Source organism: Cetorhinus maximus, chromosome 17 (assembly GCF_964194155.1).
Source record: "Cetorhinus maximus chromosome 17, sCetMax3.hap1.1, whole genome shotgun sequence".
NCBI classification, from domain to species: Eukaryota; Metazoa; Chordata; class Chondrichthyes; order Lamniformes; family Cetorhinidae; genus Cetorhinus; species Cetorhinus maximus.
In genome coordinates this window covers 18,769,029-18,788,058 of record NC_135895.1, presented here as the reverse complement: position 1 = coordinate 18,788,058, position 19,030 = coordinate 18,769,029, and the positions used below count along the sequence as shown (strand labels likewise).

General features: G+C 39.6%; 1 protein-coding gene across 1 annotated transcript in view; it reads left to right on the top strand.

Moving 5' to 3' along the window:
* The window catches only part of LOC144692220 (divergent protein kinase domain 1A-like), a 60,737-nt gene extending 44,777 nt beyond the window's left edge, over positions 1 to 15,960 (top strand). Inside the window, exons 3-5 of the mRNA XM_078560797.1 lie at positions 7,250 to 7,357; positions 14,274 to 14,450; positions 14,527 to 15,960. Coding sequence (XP_078416923.1) covers positions 7,250 to 7,357; positions 14,274 to 14,450; positions 14,527 to 15,339 — 1,098 coding nt within the window. The 3' untranslated portion in view covers positions 15,340 to 15,960. The remainder of the gene's footprint in view (positions 1 to 7,249; positions 7,358 to 14,273; positions 14,451 to 14,526) is intronic.
* The last annotated feature ends 3,070 nt before the right edge of the window (positions 15,961 to 19,030 follow it).

Here is a 19,030-nt window from a genome sequence, read left to right as displayed (position 1 = left end):
TGACTTAATGGAGGTTAGTTTGGGAACTTGTTAGAAGTTATGATAGTAATAATTTGTAGCCATGTGTATATATTTAACTTGTGTAAATTAATAAGTGTCTCATGTAGTTTGATATAAAACCTCTCAAGAACTGGTGGTCTGATTCCTGAATTTAGAGCTGCATCTCAAACATACCACTTAAAAATATAGATTATGACAGTTGTTTAAAGTTTCCCTCTGGGATTTTAAATAACTCAGCTTTACCAACAGCTGTGTCATAACAATTGGGGGCTCTAGCGGGATAAAAATGTTTCTAATTTCTTGATTGGTTTGGAATTGGTGAATCTTAAGGTTACAAGTACGAGAAGCACTTGAATTGAGGAATTGGTGAGGTATTTTAGAAGTGGTGAGAATGCAAGATGGCTTTGGAAATTGCTAAGATGTGTCTGGGAGTAGAAGAGATAATTCTGATTGGGTTGGAAAGAATAACCAAGAGTAAGTTAACAGAGTTTGCAGATAAGTTAAAATTGGGGTTACCTGAGGGTGCTAGGAATTCTGATATAATTAAAAGTATAGCACAGCTTCTACAGTTGGAAGTGAAACCTGACACTAGTGAGTCACACGGGAGGTAATGAGACTTCAGTTACAAATGAAGACGCTTAATTTGAACAAGCAAAGGAACTGATAAAACTTGAATCAGAAGCAAAGGACAGAGAAATGGCTTTTAAAAGGGAATTAGAAATTGTGAAGATAGAGAAAGAGGAAAGAGAAAAAGAGAGAGAAGGAATTCCAACTGAAAATGTTGGCAGTTAAAAAAGAGACAAGAGTGGATGAGGAAGGACTAATCTCCAGAGTAGAACCCATTGGGAAGATGTTTAAATTTGTTCAAGCTCTTCCAAAGTTTGAGGAAAAAGATATTGAAGCATTCTTTATTTCATTTGAGAAGCTAGCTAAACAGATGAAATAGTCAGGAAAACTGGATGTTATTATTACAGTCTTAAGTTGTTAGGTAGGGCGTATGAGGTATATGCTTCACTATCAGAAGAAATGTCGGTGAATTATGATGTGGTGAAAAAGGCTATTTTGAGTGCCTATGAGTTGGTTCCTGAAGTATACAGGCAGAAATTTAGGAATATGAGAAAACAGCCTGGGCAAACTTATACTAAGTTTGAAAGAGTAAAACAAAGTAATTTTGACCGGTGGATACGGGTGTTAAAAATAGAAACAACCTATGCAGCCCTTAGGGAAGTAATTCTTTTGGAAGAATTTAAAGAGTCAATCCCTTCAGTAGTGATAACTCATGTGGAGGAACAGAAGGTTGATTCTGTAAGACAAGCAGCAGAGATAGCTGATGATTATGAGTTAGTTCATAGAGCTAAACCTTTTTTCCGTCACCCTTTCAAATTGGAAAAGGATAAAAAGTGGGAAGGTGAATGGAAGGTAGGTAGTCAGGGAAGAGAAGGAGTAGCTGAAAGTTCCCAGGAAGTGTTTTTCTCATAATAAAAAGGAAGGTGCTGAAGATAGAAGTGACATTCAAAAATTGAGATGTTTTCATTGTAATAAAGTAGGGCACACAAAGTTAGTGTTGGAGATTGCAGGAAAAATCTTGGAATTGTTGGGGTACAGAAAAGCTCTGGAAGTAAAAGTACTATTGGTTCTGAGGTTCAGGCACAGGAGAAACCAGTGGTTTGTGGTACAGGTAAACAGGGAGAATCAGTGATAGGTGAAGAAGAGGGAATGTGTTTACTCAAGAGAATTCTGAGGAGCAGGTTGCAGAAATGTTTAAAGACTTTGTATGTGAAGGGAAAGTCTTTCTATGTGTACAGGGTGAAGTAGGTAACGATCTTAAAATTTTAAGAGATACAGGGGCTAGTCAATCCTTAATGTTGTGGAATAGTGAGATTTGTTGTTCAAAGGGAGTGTTACAGGAACAGGTAATAATAAGTGGGGTTCATGGAGATGCTAAATCTGTTCTGTTGTGGAAGGTAAAGTTAAAGAACAAATGGAAGACAGATGAAGTTATAGTTGGAGTGGTGGAAAAATTGCCCATTGCAGGGGTTCAATTTATTCTGGGTAATGATACAGCTGGATCAGAAATGTGGGTGATGCTTATGGTAGTTGAGCAGCCTGTAGAAGTGTTTTCAACAGAGGTGTTACAGAAGGAACATCCTGGTTTGTTTCTTGATTGTGTTGTAATGAGATCAAAGGCTCATAGGGAAGAACTAGAAAAACGAGACAGGCAAGCAGTTCAAAGGCAAGAAGAAGGTGTCGAAATCCAATTAGCTGGCACTGTGTTCGATAACAATGTTCAGGAGGACAGAATACAGGAACATTCAGCTGACATGTTTAACTGAAAGAGGTTCGTGGAGTTACAGAAAAATGATTTGCAATTAAAACAGTTATATCAGAAAGCTTATTCAGAAACAGAAGTAAAATGTATTCCAGTATGTTATTATCTTCGAGGAGATATTTTAATGAGAAAGTGGCGGTCGGATTATGTCTCAGCAAATGAAAGCTGGAGGGAGGTGCGTCAGACTGTTATCCCATTAGGGTATAGAAATGAGTTTCTGAGGATTGCTCATGAAATTCCAATGGGGAACATTTAGGAATTAGGAAAACACAGGAAAAGATACAGAGGTTTTTTTTTTGGCCAGGATTGCATAGGGATTTAGTCAAATTCTGTAGAACCTGTTATACATATCAAATAACAGGAAAACCACAAGCAGTGATTAAGCCGGCGCCTTTAATCCTGATACCAGCATTTGAAGAACCTTTTACCAGGGTCATGATTGATTGTGTAGGACCCCTCCCTAACACTAAAAGTGGAACTCAGTATTTATTGACAATAATGGATGTGTCTACCAGGTTTCCTGAAGCGATACCTTTAAGAAATATTACAACTAAGAAGATTGTGGGAGAGTTAATTAAATTTTTTAAAGATATGGTTTACCTAAAGAAATACATTCAGATCAGGCGTTAAATTTCATGTCGCAGCTGTTTAAGGAAGTAATGAACAGTTTGGGGATAAAATAGCTTAAGTCAACAACTTATCATCCGGAGTCACAAGGAGCTTTGGAAAGATGGCATCAAACTTTAAAAACTATGATGAGAGCATACTGTCAGGATAATGCACAGGATTGGGATACAGAAATTCCATTTTTGTTATTTGCTATTAGAGACGCTCCTAATGCATCAACTGGTTTTAACCCTTTTGAACTAGTTTATGGTCTTGAGGTAAGGGGACCACTGAAATTTATTCATGAGAAATTGGTGGGTCAAAATTCAGAAACTATTCTTCTGATTACGTATTAAATTTCAGGGAAAGATTGAACAGAGCATGTGAGTTGGCTAGGGAACACTTAAAGGTATCAGAGCAAGTGATGAAAGTGAAAGCAGATAAGAAAGCAAAAACTCGCATTTTTTGTTTCTGGAGAGAAAGTACTAGTTTTGTTACCAGTACTTGGTGATTCAATAAATGCAAGATTTAGTGGGCCTTACAGGATTGAAAAGAAATTGAGTGAAGTAAATTATTTAATAAATACTCCAGATAGAAGAAAGAAATAAAGGGTGTGTCATGTAAATATGCTTAAAAAGTACTTTGACAGGGAAGAGGAACAAAAAGAGGTATTAGTGATGGGGGATGATGAGAAAGAGGTAGAAGTACAGGATTCTGGAATTGATTTTCCTCTAATCAAATTGGATAATGAGGGGGTGCTTGAAAATTCAAACGAAATATTGAGTTACCTTCCAAGCAAGTGTCAAAATGATTTGGAAAGGCTATTGCAGTCACACAAACCTATATGTGGAAATAAGTTTGGAAAGACACATTTAGCTTTACATGATGTCTCAGTACAAATTTCAGCTTCAATAAGGCAACATCCTTGTTAAATCCGGCAAAGTTATCACAAGTACAAAAAGAAATTGATTTTATGCTTCAAAATGACATCATTGAGTCTAGTTGCAGCAGTTGAAGTTCGTCCATTGTACTGGTACCAAAACTGGATGCAACACACAGACTGTGTGTGGACTATTGAAAGGTGAATGCGGTGACAAAAGTGGATTCATATCCCATACCACAGTTGAAAAATTGTCCCACTTTCTCAATCCAATCAAAATTAATCAAAAAGATTAACTTGCTAAAAGGATATTGGCAGGCACCATTGTCGGAGATAACAGCTTTTGTCACACCAAGTGGACTATATCAGTTTAAATAACTCAGCTTTACCAACAGCTGTGTCATAATACTGGTCCTGTCATAATATTGGCCCTGCGCCCCTTGTGCCTGCGCCTCTCCTTCCACAGGTTGCTCCCCTGGAAGCTGAATAGGGACACCTGGCCTCCTCCCCCTTCTTCCTCCAGCAGAGACCGCAATCCGCATTACCAGGGTAAGGGAAGGCTGTCCTATACCTGGAAGGCCCCACACGGTGTGAATCCTCCAGGGGCCTGGAAGACAACGCTGAGTCCTGAACTGAAGCCTCTAAATGCTCTGAATGCAGCGCTGAAGTAAAATGAAGCTGTTCTGTTCACAGAAGCAAGCAGCAGCAAATGATATCCAAAACTACTCACCTTGTCAAGCCCACTGACCCCTCTTATCCTGCCCATGGATGAGGTTTTGCAAATTGTGGCCTGCCCACCTGCCCATTTTGCCCATGCAATGGCCTGAAAATCGCACGGGCTACATAAACTCTGAGACAGTTGGTCTCTCAAGGGCCTTAACTGGCCACTTAACTAATGGGCACGCCTCCATTTTCATTGCATACCGACCTAGTGAAATATCGCGAATGCGCGTTGACGTCGGGACACTCGTCTGACGTCAACGTACTTTATTTCGCTTATGGGCATGTCAGGCACACGACCGCATGTCAAGGATAAAATTATTCCCCTAGTAATTACAGGTCAGTCAGTTTAACATCAGTAGTGTGTAAGACTTTAGAAACAATAATTGGGAAAAAAATCAACAGGCACTTGCAGGTGATGCTTGACTAACCTAATTGAATTGTTTTGATGAAGGAACAGGGAAGATTGATGAAGGAAATGCAATGGATGTTGTATGTATGGATTTTAAGAAAGCCTTTGATAAAGGACCACATAAAAGGCTGGTTAACAAAATTGTGGCTCATGGAATAGGCAGCTCTGTCAGTTTGGATGAAAAAATTTTAAGGACAAAAAGCAGTAAATCATGGTATATGGTTGTTTTTCAGACTGGAAGATGGTAGACAGTAGTGTTGCCCAAGGTTCAGTGCTAGTTGCACTGCTTTTTAAATGACTTGGATATTGAAATATGGAGTAAAATTTAAAAATTTGTCGATGATACCAAACTTGGAGGAATGGCAAACAGCAAGGTGATATAACTAGACTGCAACAGGACATAAGCTAGCTAGCAGAATGGGCAAACAAGTGGCAGATTAAATTTAGTACAGAGAAGTGTGAAGTGATGCATTTTGCAGAAGAGATAGGGAGAAGCAATATGGACTTAATGGCATAGTTCTGAAGAGTGACCTGAGGTTTCATGTGCATAGATCTTTGAAGGTGGCAGGACATATTAATAGCAGGACATATTAATAGCATAATTAGCAAAATATGTGGGATCTTTGATTTCATAAAGAGAAGTATTGAGTACAAAAGCTAAACCTTCAAAAGCTCTGTGGTTAGGTCACAACTAGTGTATTGCATCCAGTTCTGGTCATCACACAGGATGTAAAGGTTCTTGAGAGGATGTGGTGGAGATTTACCAGAATGCATCCAGGCATGAGGAATTTTAGCTACAAGGTTAGGTTGGAGAAGCTGAATTTGTTCTACTTAGAGCAACAGAGTTTGAGGGGAGATTTTATAGAGGTGTACAAGGTGATTTTGACAGGTTTGGACAAGATGGATGAAGAAAAGCTGTTCCCATCAGCTGATTGTACAAGCACTCAGGGACACAGATTTAAGATTTTGGGCAGGAGATGCAAGGGGGGTGTGAGGAAGAACTTTTTTACACACCAAGTGGTAATGACCTGGAACTTGCTGCTGATGAGAGTGATGAAAATAGAAACTTCAAAAGGAAATTGGATAGGTACTTGAGGGAAATAAACTTGCAGAGATACATGGATAGAACAGGAGTATAAGTCTGACTGGATTCCTCTACAAAGAGCCAGCATTAACTCGATGGGCCAAATTTCCTTCTTTGGTGCCATTGTAAGAAATAGATGCAAGAGTAGACCATTGAGCCCATATTGACTTTATGAATTTGGAAAGGATTGATGTAGCAGTAGGAGATGAGGTTGAACCAATATGAACAAAACTGAGTAACAATAAGGGTTACAAATCATTAATTAGTAACAGCTATAGAACACCTGAACAATGTAAGCAGTGGAATTGTTTGAGTAGAAAAGAAGCATTATATAGTATATAGAACACTAATCATAGAGCAGAAGTGGGAAATATTTAAACAGCACATGGAAAGGGTACAATATGCCAGTAAGAGAACAATGAAGTGTGTCGAAGGCTTGGGGGAATCCATGGGTGAATAAGAAAATAACTTGCATTTATGTAGTGAGAATTGTATTGAGTACTTTTTGAAGTGTTGTTACTATATGTGGAAGAAATGACCAAATAAAATGTAAATTCGGGGGTAGTTGCAACTTTAAAAGGAGATGGATTTAATATTTGTTATGGCAGAAGATGAGGGTTAAAGAGACAGCAGTGGTACTGTTTGATTCATGGGAGATAGTGGAAAGAACATAATTTTCCCTAAAGTGGGGTTAAAAGCATGGTGAGAGGGGCGTGTTAAGAATTATACACAGAATGGGTTTGCTGGGGAGAATGACATTTTCCTGGTCTATTGTAAAAACCTATCTGATCCTTTTTAGGGAAAGAAATCTGCTATCCTTACCCAGCCTGGCCTGTTTATATGACTTTGGATCCAGAGCAATGTGTTTGATTCCTAACTGCTTCTGAAATAGCCTAGCAAGCCAAACAGTTGTACTAAACTGCTACAAAAAGTTATTGTGGGAGTATCTTTGCCGCAGGACAGCAGTGGTTCAAGAAGACTGTTCACCACCACTTTCTCAATTAGGGATAGGCAATTAATCCTGATCTTGCCAGCAGCTCCTACGTCGCATGAATGTTTTTTTAAAGCAAGTACAGATTTGCTTGTTTATCAAACCCAGGGTCCAGAATTAATTGCATGAAAGTTTAGATCATTTGAAGATGCTTAAAGTTCATAATGTCCTTTGTGCAATAATGTTTCTGAAAGGACCTTTACATTCTTCTGCTATTTCTCTTCTAGTGTGATAAATACAAGAAGGGAATTATTGATGGATCAGCATGTGGCAGCTTGTGTGATAAGGATACACTCTATTTTGGCAAGTGCCTCTCTAATAAACCTAATAATCAGGTAAGAACATTGCTTGGATTTTGTCTTCTAAATCATTAAAGTCTACACTGTGTGCTAATTTTTTTAATGTTCTAATGTTTTAAAGTAATATATTGAAAATAATATGTTTGGAGCAGTAAGATCATGCAAGTGAGCTGTGTTAGACAAACTTCCAAGCCTGCATGTGAAGACAACACTGATACTTGTCATCTAGAATACTTTTGGTGGAGTCTGTTTATTGCAGTGCTTACTTCTCCACTCTACACAATCTCCCCCCAGTGCTGGCTGACTTTTCTTTATATATGGGTCCAGTCCAACAAGAAAAGAAGCACTGTTGGACCTGATTCTCAGAAATTAGGTGGGCCAAGTAGATCGAGTGTCAGTGGGGGACATTTAGGAGACAGTGATCATTGTGTCATAAGGTTTAGGATGACGGTAGAAAAGGACAATGTGCAATCCAGAGTAAGAATAATTAACTGGGGGAAAGCCCACTTCAATGGGACAGGAACGGAGCTGGGCAGGATAGACTGGAATCAGAGGTTGGCAAGAAAAACTGTAGCTGTACAATAGGCTACCTCCAAAGAAGAAATGGTTCGGGCACAGTCGAAGTATATTCCCTCAAAAGGGAAAGGTAGGGCAAACAAATCCAGAGTTCCCTGGATGAAAATGGAGATAGAAAGTAAGATAAAGAAGAAAAAGTGTGCTTATGACAGGTGTCAGATAGAAAACACAATTGAGAACCAAGCTGAATACAGAAGGTTCAGAGGGGAGGTAAAAAAGCAAATAAGAGAAGCAAAGAGGGATTATGAGAAAAGACTAGCAGCCAGCATAAAGGGGAATCCTAAAGTCTTCTATCAGCACACAAGTAGTAAGAGGACGGTAAAAGGAGGAGTAGGGCCGATTAGGGACCAGAAAGAGGATTTACACATGGAGGCAAGGGGCATGGATATGATGTAAAATAAATACTTTGCATCTGTCTTTACCAAGAAAGCAGATGCTACTGAGGTCACGGTGACAAAGGAGGGAACTCTGTCATGCGAAGGGTTAAAAATTGAACTGTTGGTACTTAAAGTTGACAAGGCACCGGGGCTGGATGAGATACATCCAAGGATTTTGAAGGAAGTAAGAGTGGAAATTGCAGGGGCACTGGCCATAATCTTTCAGTCTTCCCTAGACTCAGGGGAGGTGCCAAAGGACTGGAGAATTGCAAACATTATGCCCTTGTTCAAAGAAGGTTGCAAGCATAAGCCCAGCCATTACAGACCAGTCTGCTTAACTTCAGTGGCGGGGAAGCTTCCAGAGACAATTATTCAGGATAGAACTAGTAGTTAAATAGAAAAAAGTGGGTTGATTAGGAAGAGCCAGCATGGATTTCTGAAGGGGAAATTATGTTTAACTAACTTGATGGAGTTTTTTGAAGAGGTAACGGAGAGGGTAGATGAGGGTAATGCTATTGATACGGTGTACATGGACTTTCAAAAGGCATTCGATACAGTGCTACACAACAGACTTGTGAGAAGAGTTATAGCTCATGGAATAAAAGGGACAGTAGCAACATGGATACAAAATTAGCTGAGCAATAGGAAACAGAGGATAATGGTCAATGGATATTTTTCAGGCTGGAGGAAAGTTTGTAGTGGAGTTCCCCAGGGGTCGGTATTGGGATCCTTGCTTTTCCTGATCACAGAATCACAGTGCAGAAGAGGCCCTTCGGCCCATCGAGTCTGCACCGACACGTGAGAAACACCTGACCTACCTATCTAATCCCATTGACCAGCACTTGGCCCATAGCCTTGAATGTTATGACGTGCCAAGTGCTCATCCAGGTACTTTTTAAAAGATGTGAGGCAACCCGCCTCCACCACCCTCCCAGGCAGTGCATTCCAGACCGTTACCACCCTCTGGGTAAAAAAGTTTTTCCTCACATCCCCCTAAACCTCCTGCCCCTCACCTTGAACTTATGCCCCCTTGTGACTGACCCTTCAACTAAGGGGAACAGCTGCTCCCTATCCACCCTGTCCATGCCCCTCATAATCTTGTACACCTCGATCAGGTGATATATATTAATGATCTTGATTTTGGTGTACAGGGGACAATTTCAAAGTTTGCGGATAATATGAACCTTGGAAGCATTGTAAACTGAGAGGAGGACAGTATAGAACTTCAAAAGGACATAGAAAAGTTGGTGGAGTGGGCAGATAGGTGGCAGATTAAGTTCAACGCGGAGAAGTGTGAGGTGATGCATTTTGGTAGGAAGAACAAGGAGAGGCAATATAAAGTAAGGGGTACAATTCTTCAGGGTGTGCAGGAGCAGAGGGACCTGGGTGTATATGCGCATAGATCATTGAAGGTGGCAGGACAGGTGGAGAGAGCAGTTAATAAAACATATAGTATGCTCAGCTTTATTAATAAGGGCATAGAGTACAAGAGCAAGGAGATTATGATAAACTAATCTCAGCTGGAGTATTGTGTACAGTTCTGGGCGCCACACTATAGGAAGGATGTGAATGGATTGGAGAGAGTTGAGAAGAGGTTTACAAGAATGGTTCCAGGGATGAGAAACTTGAGACATGAAGATAAATTGGAGAGGTTGGGACTGTTCTCCTTGGAGAGGAGAAGGCAAAGAAGAGATTTGGTAGATTTGGTTCAAAATCATGAGGGGCTGGATAGAGTAGATAAGACAAAAACTGTTCCTGCCCATAAAAGAATCGAGAACAAGAGGGCACAGATTTAAAATGATTTGCAAAAGAAGCAAATGTGATGTGAGAAAATCTCACAGTGAATGGTTCAAGTCTGGAATGCACTGCCTGGAAGTGTGGTGGAGGCAGGTTTGATCGAGGCATTCACGAGGGCATTATTTGATAATTTAAGTAGAAACAATGTGCAGGGTTACGGGGAAAAGGCAGGAGAATGACACTAAATCATAGTGCTCATTTGGAGAGCTGGTGCAGACATGATGGGCCGAATGGCCTACTTTTGCACTGTAACAATTCTGTGATATACAGATCTGAGTATAATTAATCCATACCCAACACCTGTTCACATCATTACCTTAAACTACTAGTATTTAACATCCATCAACAGAGCCTGTTAGATACTAACAAGCTGCATTGCTAATTATCGTGTTTTGTGGAGGGTGGTGGTTTCTGTTTCACTATGGTTGTGAAGAATTGTCCTGCATGAAGTTGTTTTTATACTTTCTGGTCTGTCTTTTTCTTTACTGATATATACATTTCTGGCAACAGTTTACATACACAACAAAATTAAATTTTAAAAATCCAGTGCTTTTGCTATAACTTTTCAACTATCATGGTCATGCATGATTGCACCTATTGAACTTGAATTTTCAACTGCTAATGATTACCTGTACAGTATTGCACAAACACCAACTTGACAACTCTAAGATATGGAATTTGGATGTAATCAAAATGAAATATTTACACCTTGTTAATCTGCCATTAAAACTGTCCTTTTTAATTCCTGTGTTTGTTTACAAACTTAAACCAATTGTCAATATTGTTTTCCCTTTCTACTCATACTATTTGGGACTTACAAGTTATTCAAGAAGATCAGATCTTTGAATAATTATTATCTAGAAACGTAATCTTTACCTACCATTATAATCCACACTTTGCTCTTCTATCACCCTGATAACCAAAGGGCAGTTGGTTGAAGATTGTGTCTGTGTTGGCAAAACTACTTCGCCACACAACACAGCTGCTGCCTTGTCAGACCATACAGTAAGTCCTCACTTTAAGTTGTAGTTGCATTCCTGAAAATCACGACTCTAAGTGAAACGTCTTTAAGTAAATCACACTTTCCGATTAAAACCAATGCAAAAGCTGTAGTTAGGTTCTGTAGGATATTCCTCATCAGGAAATATACATTGAAAAACTATACCCTGTAAGTTGAAATACTTTACATTTATTAAATTCTTATATTTGTAAATAAAACAACTTTTATATTAATATACATTTAAAGGTATAAAAGAAAAACGTAACTTTGCACTTAAAGTGCTTCCTGCTTGCAACCGATCCTGCTTCCCGAACCTCCCACTCCCTGACCCTCCTGGTCACTTCGGCCTCTCCCGCTCCCCGAACCACCCTCTCACTGTTTCCCTCTCCTGAACCTGCATTCCTGTTCAAGATCCGGATCCAATCCAAAGCTGGAGCTCTGGGTTTGTGAAAGTCTGGGTTCCGATGGTGCAGAAGTGCTAAGCTGGGGTTGTCATAATCAATGTTTTTTTTAAATGCTCTGGCTCACTGCTTCCCTTTCCTGAACCCTCGCTATGAGCAAGCGCTTTGGACAGAGGCGACAAGGCAGGAGGAGCAGCTTCCACAGTCATTTTTAAAAAATATACATGGATGATTATGGGCGCCTCTGCAACATCTTGACCTGGACTTTCACAACCCTGGAGCTCTGGCTTCAAATTGGATCTCAATCTTGAACAGGAGCACAGATTCAGGCGAGAGAAGCAGTGAGAAGGCAAGCCAAGCAGGCAAGAGGCTGCAGGCTGGAGATCTGGGTCAGTGAGAGGCAGGTCCAAAATGGCATCGATAGGGTCACGCGCCTCTACATCAGAGCAGCAGGAAATCACATTAAAATGAATCTCGTGACGCTAAACCAAATTACAGGCCCCGTTAATTTGCCAATGTTGAAGAAAAAAAATTAAATGAGGCAACGTTAAACAGGGACTTCTTGTACTAAGATATCAGGGTTGGAAGTGTGCCACAGCACCATCTGGTGGCCTTCTGGCTCAATTCCTCTGTCTGAACAGAGGTGTGAGTTGGATGTTGAGAGATTGAAGCTCTGCAAAAGTTTGCAGATTGAAGAGAATCAAGAATCAGAGCTACGTAGAGGAAAGGGATTTTTCAGAAAGCAGTGTTTTTAAAACACTTGTTCTCTTTCGTGGCTTTCCACTACTTTCTTCTCCAAGAGAATGGACTGAAAATCTGTCAGACATGTATATTCATTCCTGCATGAGTAAATGGTTGAGATTGGGTACTTCACAAGTGTAAACCTGTGACCAACGCAATCTCTTTCCATATCTCTCCACGTTAAAAATATTGATCAACCTGTGACATTTTTTTGTTTCTAATTCAGAGCTCCTGTTTTCTGTCTATTCCTTTCATGTCTGCTGTTGGGGATTTTTTTCTTTTCATTGATTCAGTACTTCATGCCCACCCTGTTTTGCAGCCTCACAGTTTTGATTTGTTTAATGACATTTGATTATAGACTTTTGCTTTTTAAACCCACTTGCCTCCCTGCGGAGTCCGTGCACATGTAGTAAATGATATCCAAGTTCGTATAAGGTCCCCTCATTTCTCTTTTGTTGTTTTCTCATGGTCCACCAGTGTGTTCTTGCTTCGTGTTGATTTGGCAGTTTTTCTTTTTTTTTTGAAACCATCATTTGATTTTTTTTTCAGGAAAGTTAAAAATATGGCAAGGACTAAAGTTTGTACAATGACTTGTTAACTTTTGTTGGTACAGGTATCCCCCATTTAAAGCACATTCAAATAGTACGTTTTCATTTTTGCATGGCTTGTAAATAATGTAAAAAAATAAACCAAATAGCACTGCTTCCATTTTCGTTTTACTGCAGTTACTGTGCATGCACCAAGAACCACATGATAATTGTTCAAGCTCAGTCTGTTAATTTAAACACACCACCATTTCATTCACTGCTACCCTCTCCTAAGCTCCCTTGGACTCTCCTGCTTGCTGATACCCTTGCCCAAATCCCATGTTTCCTCCACTGCCCCACTCGCCACTTCTCCACCTGCCCCTCTTGGCCTCCCTGTCCCGACCCACTTGTTGCTTCCTGCTAAGGGGTCAGGAGAGGGAAGCGGCAAGCGGGAGTGAGGGAATCCGGAGAAGTAAGCGGAGAGCGGGAGTGAGTGAGGGTATCAGGAGAGGGTAGCGGTGAAGGGGAGGCAGTGAAGGGGTCAGGAGAGGGAAGTGGTAAGCAGGAGAGAGTGAGGAGGTCAGGACAAGGAAGCAGCGAACGGGAGGGAGTCAGGTGGTCAGGACAAGGAAGTGGCGAGTGGCAGGGAATGGGGGGGATCAGGAGAAGAATGCGGCGAGCAGGAGGGTGAGGAGGTTGGGAGAGGGTAGCGGCGAGCGGAATGGAGCAGGGAGGTCGGGGGGAAGGAAGTAGAGAAGGGGCAGGAACGAGAAGGGTGGCAAGCTGGAGGTGGGAAGCAGAAGGCGAGAGGCAAGTAGAAAGAGTAGTAAGTTAGTTGGAGTAGTAAGTATTTTTGGGCCAGTTAGCTTCATGGCAGCCAATAGGTTTTGTTCCTTATGGGGAAATGATTTTCGTTTAGCACACCGATTTTTTTTTAGGAACGCATTAGGAATGCTAAATGAGGAATAGATGTATTCTGAATGTTAATCTGATGCCATGATAAAAATTCAATAGATCAAAAATATGGCGAACAGTGACAATTGCTTTACACATTGCACATTTCAAGACAAGATGATGGTCGTTCAACATAGTCATACTGACTATGTTGAGGAAGTTCACAAGTTATGATCTGATCAAGTCTATCCTCTACAATGTTCCTGCACATTTTTAAGTGATTGGCAACAGAGGTCAAGAACAAGTTGCAATGTCCCCTTTGCCTGGGAGGAGAAAGGAGTTTTAATAATGTCCAACTTGAGTCGTGTGATGTATGATTTCCATTGAAGCTATTTGAAAAATTTTTAAAGAAAGGAAATCAAGAATTGTATGATATAATCAATGTTTTCTTATCAGTTCAATGCTTAAATATTCAATAATTAAGCCACCTATAATTTTGAATGAAAAATAAGTTATAAATGTTTTTCCAACATTCTTAAAAAGCTTCATTAAATTTGAGAAACTTTTTAATTTTGAAATATTCTTTGAACAGCTTTTACTTCCCTTCTATTTCATAAATGGCATTTTATTACTTTCAAGGTGTACAGGGGAGTGTGGGATGAATCACAGGTAGTCTTAAAATGCAAACTTGAAGAACCTTTCCACTTTGATTTGGATTCTAACCTGGAGCCAAGGAAGGAAATGGTGTTATTTGACAAACCAACAAAAGGGACTTCCTTGGAGGAATTTCGAGAAATGGTTTACAATCTTTTAAAGGTAAGCTTTGTATACATGTTCAAAATTAGCACAAATTTTACCTTGAGAACAGATTATATAATTGTCTTTTCCTCAGGCAAAGCTTGGTGATCAGACAAACCTTCAAAAGCTCCTCAAGTTGGTTGTCACCGTAGCAGATGGGAATAAAGATGGTCATGTCTCCCTCGCAGAAGCAAAATCTACATGGGCATTGCTGCAGCTTAATGAGTTTCTGATTACAGTAATTCTGCAGGATAAGGAGCATACACCAAAACTACTTGGATTCTGTGGAGATCTTTATGTAACAGAAAAAGTCCATTACAATTACCTGTATGGACTCACTATTCCTTGGGTTTTGGAGTTCTTCATTCCTTCTGGTCTGAGACGTAGTATGGATCAGTGGTTTACTCCCTCCTGGCCCAGAAAAGCTAAGATCTCAATAGGACTCTTAGAATTTGTTGAGGATGTCTTTCATGGAACATTTGGTAACTTCCTTATGTGTGACATGAGTGCAAATAACATTGGCTACAATGCTAAACATGATTTAAAAATGATAGATATGAGAAAAGTTGTACCAGAAGTTAGTTTCAAACAGCTAATTGGAGGCCGTCATTGTGAGACTGATGTGGATTGTGTCTATGGCACAGACTGTAGGACAACATGTCATCAAAGCAAAAAGCAGTGCACCATGGAATTGGATCAGCCAAACCTGACCAAAGTCTGCACATTGCTGAAAGACTACCTTTTAAATGGTGCTCCTTCTGATGTAAGAGAAGAACTGGAAAAGCAGCTTTACTCTTGTATAGCTCTTCGAGGAGTAGCAAGCCAAATGGAGATGGAGCACTCCTTGATATTAAATAACCTAAAGACATTACTGTGGAAGAAAATTTCTCATACAAAAGATTCCTAAACTCTAATGGAACAGGAAAAATTTTCATGTGAATTGAACAGCATTAGAAAAGTTTTTTTTTTGGTAAACGGTTCTAATTGGTTCAATTTGACCATGTAGCACAGAACAGCATCATTCACACACAATCTTTCCCTGTTTCTTACTGTTAAACAAAAAAACTAAAACCACTAGAGATTTTGTTTTTCATTTTGTGGTTATAAATGTTGCTGCTTTTCTTTTAATGGATTTAAAAAAAAACACTTAACCAGCATGAAAAGTTTTTAATGTCTTTTTTAACTATTGTTTGTAGCATGACTATTTATTTGCAGAAGAAAATGCCGGTTAATATTGACACTTCTCTTAGCTTAAATAAAATTACATATTAAGATGGTAAACTGGAAAAAAAAAATCTGTAAATCAGAAAGAGATTGCTTTTACTTCTATTTTAGAATAGAAAAATTTTTTGAAATGCATTAGAATTGCAACTATGTAATTAGATTGTAAAATCTGTTTTACAAAAAATTGTAATTGAGCACTTTATAATCCTAGCCAATGGGTAAATGAAATGAATAAGTGTACAGTATTTAAAAATGCCAGGTCAGTTTTTACACCTATAAATGGCCATTAAAATTCTTTCTGGTTGTTTGTCCAAAAGGTATTTGATAAGGTACCACATAAAAGGTTACTGTACAAGAGTCCATGGTGTTGAGGTAATATATTAGTCTTGATAAAGGATTGGCTAACCAACAGAAAATGGAGATTCAGGATATATAGGTCATTTTCAGGTTGACAAACTGTAACTAGTGACGTGCCACTGGAATCAGTGCTGGGACCTCAACTATAATTTATATAAATGTCTTTGATGTAAGGACAGAGTGTAATGTAGGCAAATTTGCTGATGATGCAAAGATAGGTGGGAAAGCAAGTTGTGAGGAAGATACCAAGACTCTGTCAAGGGATATAGATAGGTTAAGTGAGTAAAAATTTGGCAGATGGAGTATAATGTGGGCAAATTTGAAGTTATCCATTTTGGTAGGAAGAATAAAAAAGTGCTATTTAAATGGAAAGAGATAACAGAACGCAGCAGAAAAGAGAGATCTCGATGTTCTTGCACATGGAGCACAAAAAGTCAGTATGCAGGTACAGCTAGTAATTAAGAAGGCAAGTAGAATGTTGGCCTTTATTACAAAGGGCATAGAGTATAAAAGTAGGGAAGACTTGCTGCAACTATACAAGGTGTTGGTGAGATCAAGGGGTCATCTTATGAGAAAAGGTTGAGCAAATTGAGGCCATACTCATTGGGGTCTAGAAGAATGAGAGGTGATCTTATTGAAACATATAAGATTCTGAGGGAGCTTGACTACTTGAATCCAAGTAGTTTAGATGCTGAGAGGATGTTTTCCCTCATGGGGGAATCTAGAACAAAGGGGCATGGTTTCAAAACAAGGGGTATCCCATTTGAGACTGAGATTAGAAAGAATTTCTCTCGGAGGATGTTGAATCTTTGGAATTCTCTACCCCAGAGAGCTGTGGAGGCCAAGTCATTGAATATACTCAAGGCTGAGGTGGACCGATTCTTGAACTTAAGAAAAGTCCTTCAGGGTTTTAGGAAAAAAAGCAGGAAAGTGAAGCTTAGGCCAAGACCAGATCAGCCATGATCTTATTGAATGGCGGAGTAGACTTGAGGGGTTGTAAGCCTACTGCTCCTATTTCTTAGGTTCTTAAAAGCTAATCTTTGGGATTCTTTACCCCAGAAGGTTGTGGATGCTCCATTATTGAATATATTTAAGGCTGGAGACAGATTTTTGGTCTCAGGGAATCCAGATATGGGGAGTGATTGGAAAAATGGATTTGAGGCAGAAGATCAGCCATGATCACATTGAATGGCGGAACAGGCTCCAGGTGCCGTATGGTTTACTACTCTTATTTATGTTTTTAATGTTCTATTTGTCATGATCACATTGCTGTTTGTGGGAGCTTGCCGTGTCCTACATTATTGTAGTGACTACACTTCCAAACTACTCCATTCACAAAGCACTTTAGGACCTTCTGAGATCAGGAAAGATACTTTATAAAAGCGAGTCTTTTTTTCTATCTCCCTTTTATCCTGTTTCCCTTCAAGTCAGTGAATGATACTAAGGTGATGTTACTTTTCGCTAAAGTATTTTTTGTGTGTGCTTTTATTTCGGATGGTGAATGGCAGCAGTCTACCTAACCAGACACTTCTATTGGAGACATTGGGTAGAAAGTGAGAAATAGGGATTTTCGTTTTATCCCACGCTAGACTTAGCACCTCAAAATTCTGCCTCAGTTGAGGTCATTAGCCAATTAACCCTAATCAGGTTATCAAGCCTAGGATCTTCCTGGTCAGGATGATTTACTTCAACATCAGTTGAGAGTTGATACTCATTCAGTTCTTGCTAACTGTTGGGTTATATTTTAAAAGTTGTAGGTGTCTAATCCCAAATAAAAGAGCATCACCACTACTTGTCTAGATGCTCCACCACTTGACAGTCCCTACTGCCTGGTCTGTCCACACTGGTATGTTTTCATGGTCCACCCCACTGACTTAGCTCGCTTTTTGTGATTTTCATTGCTGTGACTGCCACAATCATTATCACCATCTCTGTGATCTCCACCACTTTGCTCTTGACTCAGTACCATAGCTTCCATGATATTTTCTAACTCCACCACTGCATTCTTCACCTCCTGTGAAGTAGGCATTTCTTCTGATATTGATTGCAGCATTTTTAATTTTCCACAGCTGAATGATTGGTAGATATTGCTCCTTTTATTTGTCTAACTCAACCAACAAGGGATTAATCTTTCCAATCATCCAGGCCTAGGAAACTCAAAAAAAGTTGAAGCCAACAGTTGAAGAAACAAAAGTACACAAACAGAAAACAGCCAGCTTGGGGCTTTATGGGTTGGATAATGGGAGTTTCAGATGGGTTTCGCAGAAGGGAAAGTCCCTTGTCTTTCATTTCCAGTGAGTATGCCATCTATTGGAGACTCGTGCTCCAATATAGTTAAACAGGCAAGCTGTTCAATAGAAAGCACATTTCCTGGGCATGCTGTTGACACATCTGATATAATTAAGCCGATTCGATATATAAATCCACTATACACCATATTGCACATTTTTGCGTGCGTGTGTGTTATACTTATTAATAGAACTGATAACCATTTTATTACCAGTTTGCGCTTTCAACAAATTCTGTGGGGTAGTGTTTAGTTGACAAGCCTGTTTGGGAATATTAACCAGAAAACACTGGGTGATTGAACATAGCAGTGTAGAGATCTCGATGGGAACATTGATGTGGTAAACAAAAAATGTATTTTCTGTTTTGATTATAGGAAGCTGTCACTTCCATCATGAAACTTAAACGGAAAACACTCCAATACAATTACACAAGTCAGTTTGATGCAAGATTTTACATTCAGACTTTTTGGTCAGAATCTGTTTTCTTTTGTTTATGTGCAGATGTTATTTCAGATTTCAAGCATATAGAATTTTTTTGTCACTGTTAAATTATTTGTACGCCCCCGCCCCCCCACCCTGCCATGTAACAGTTGTATATTTCCTATGAGTGTATGTCTAGTTGTTTCCCCATTTTATTCCCAGAACCTCGCTTCCGCCATGGGCAGTTTTTATAGAGGATGGACAGGTGACGTGAGCTCAGGGCTCCTGTGGTACTGATGTGTAACAAGC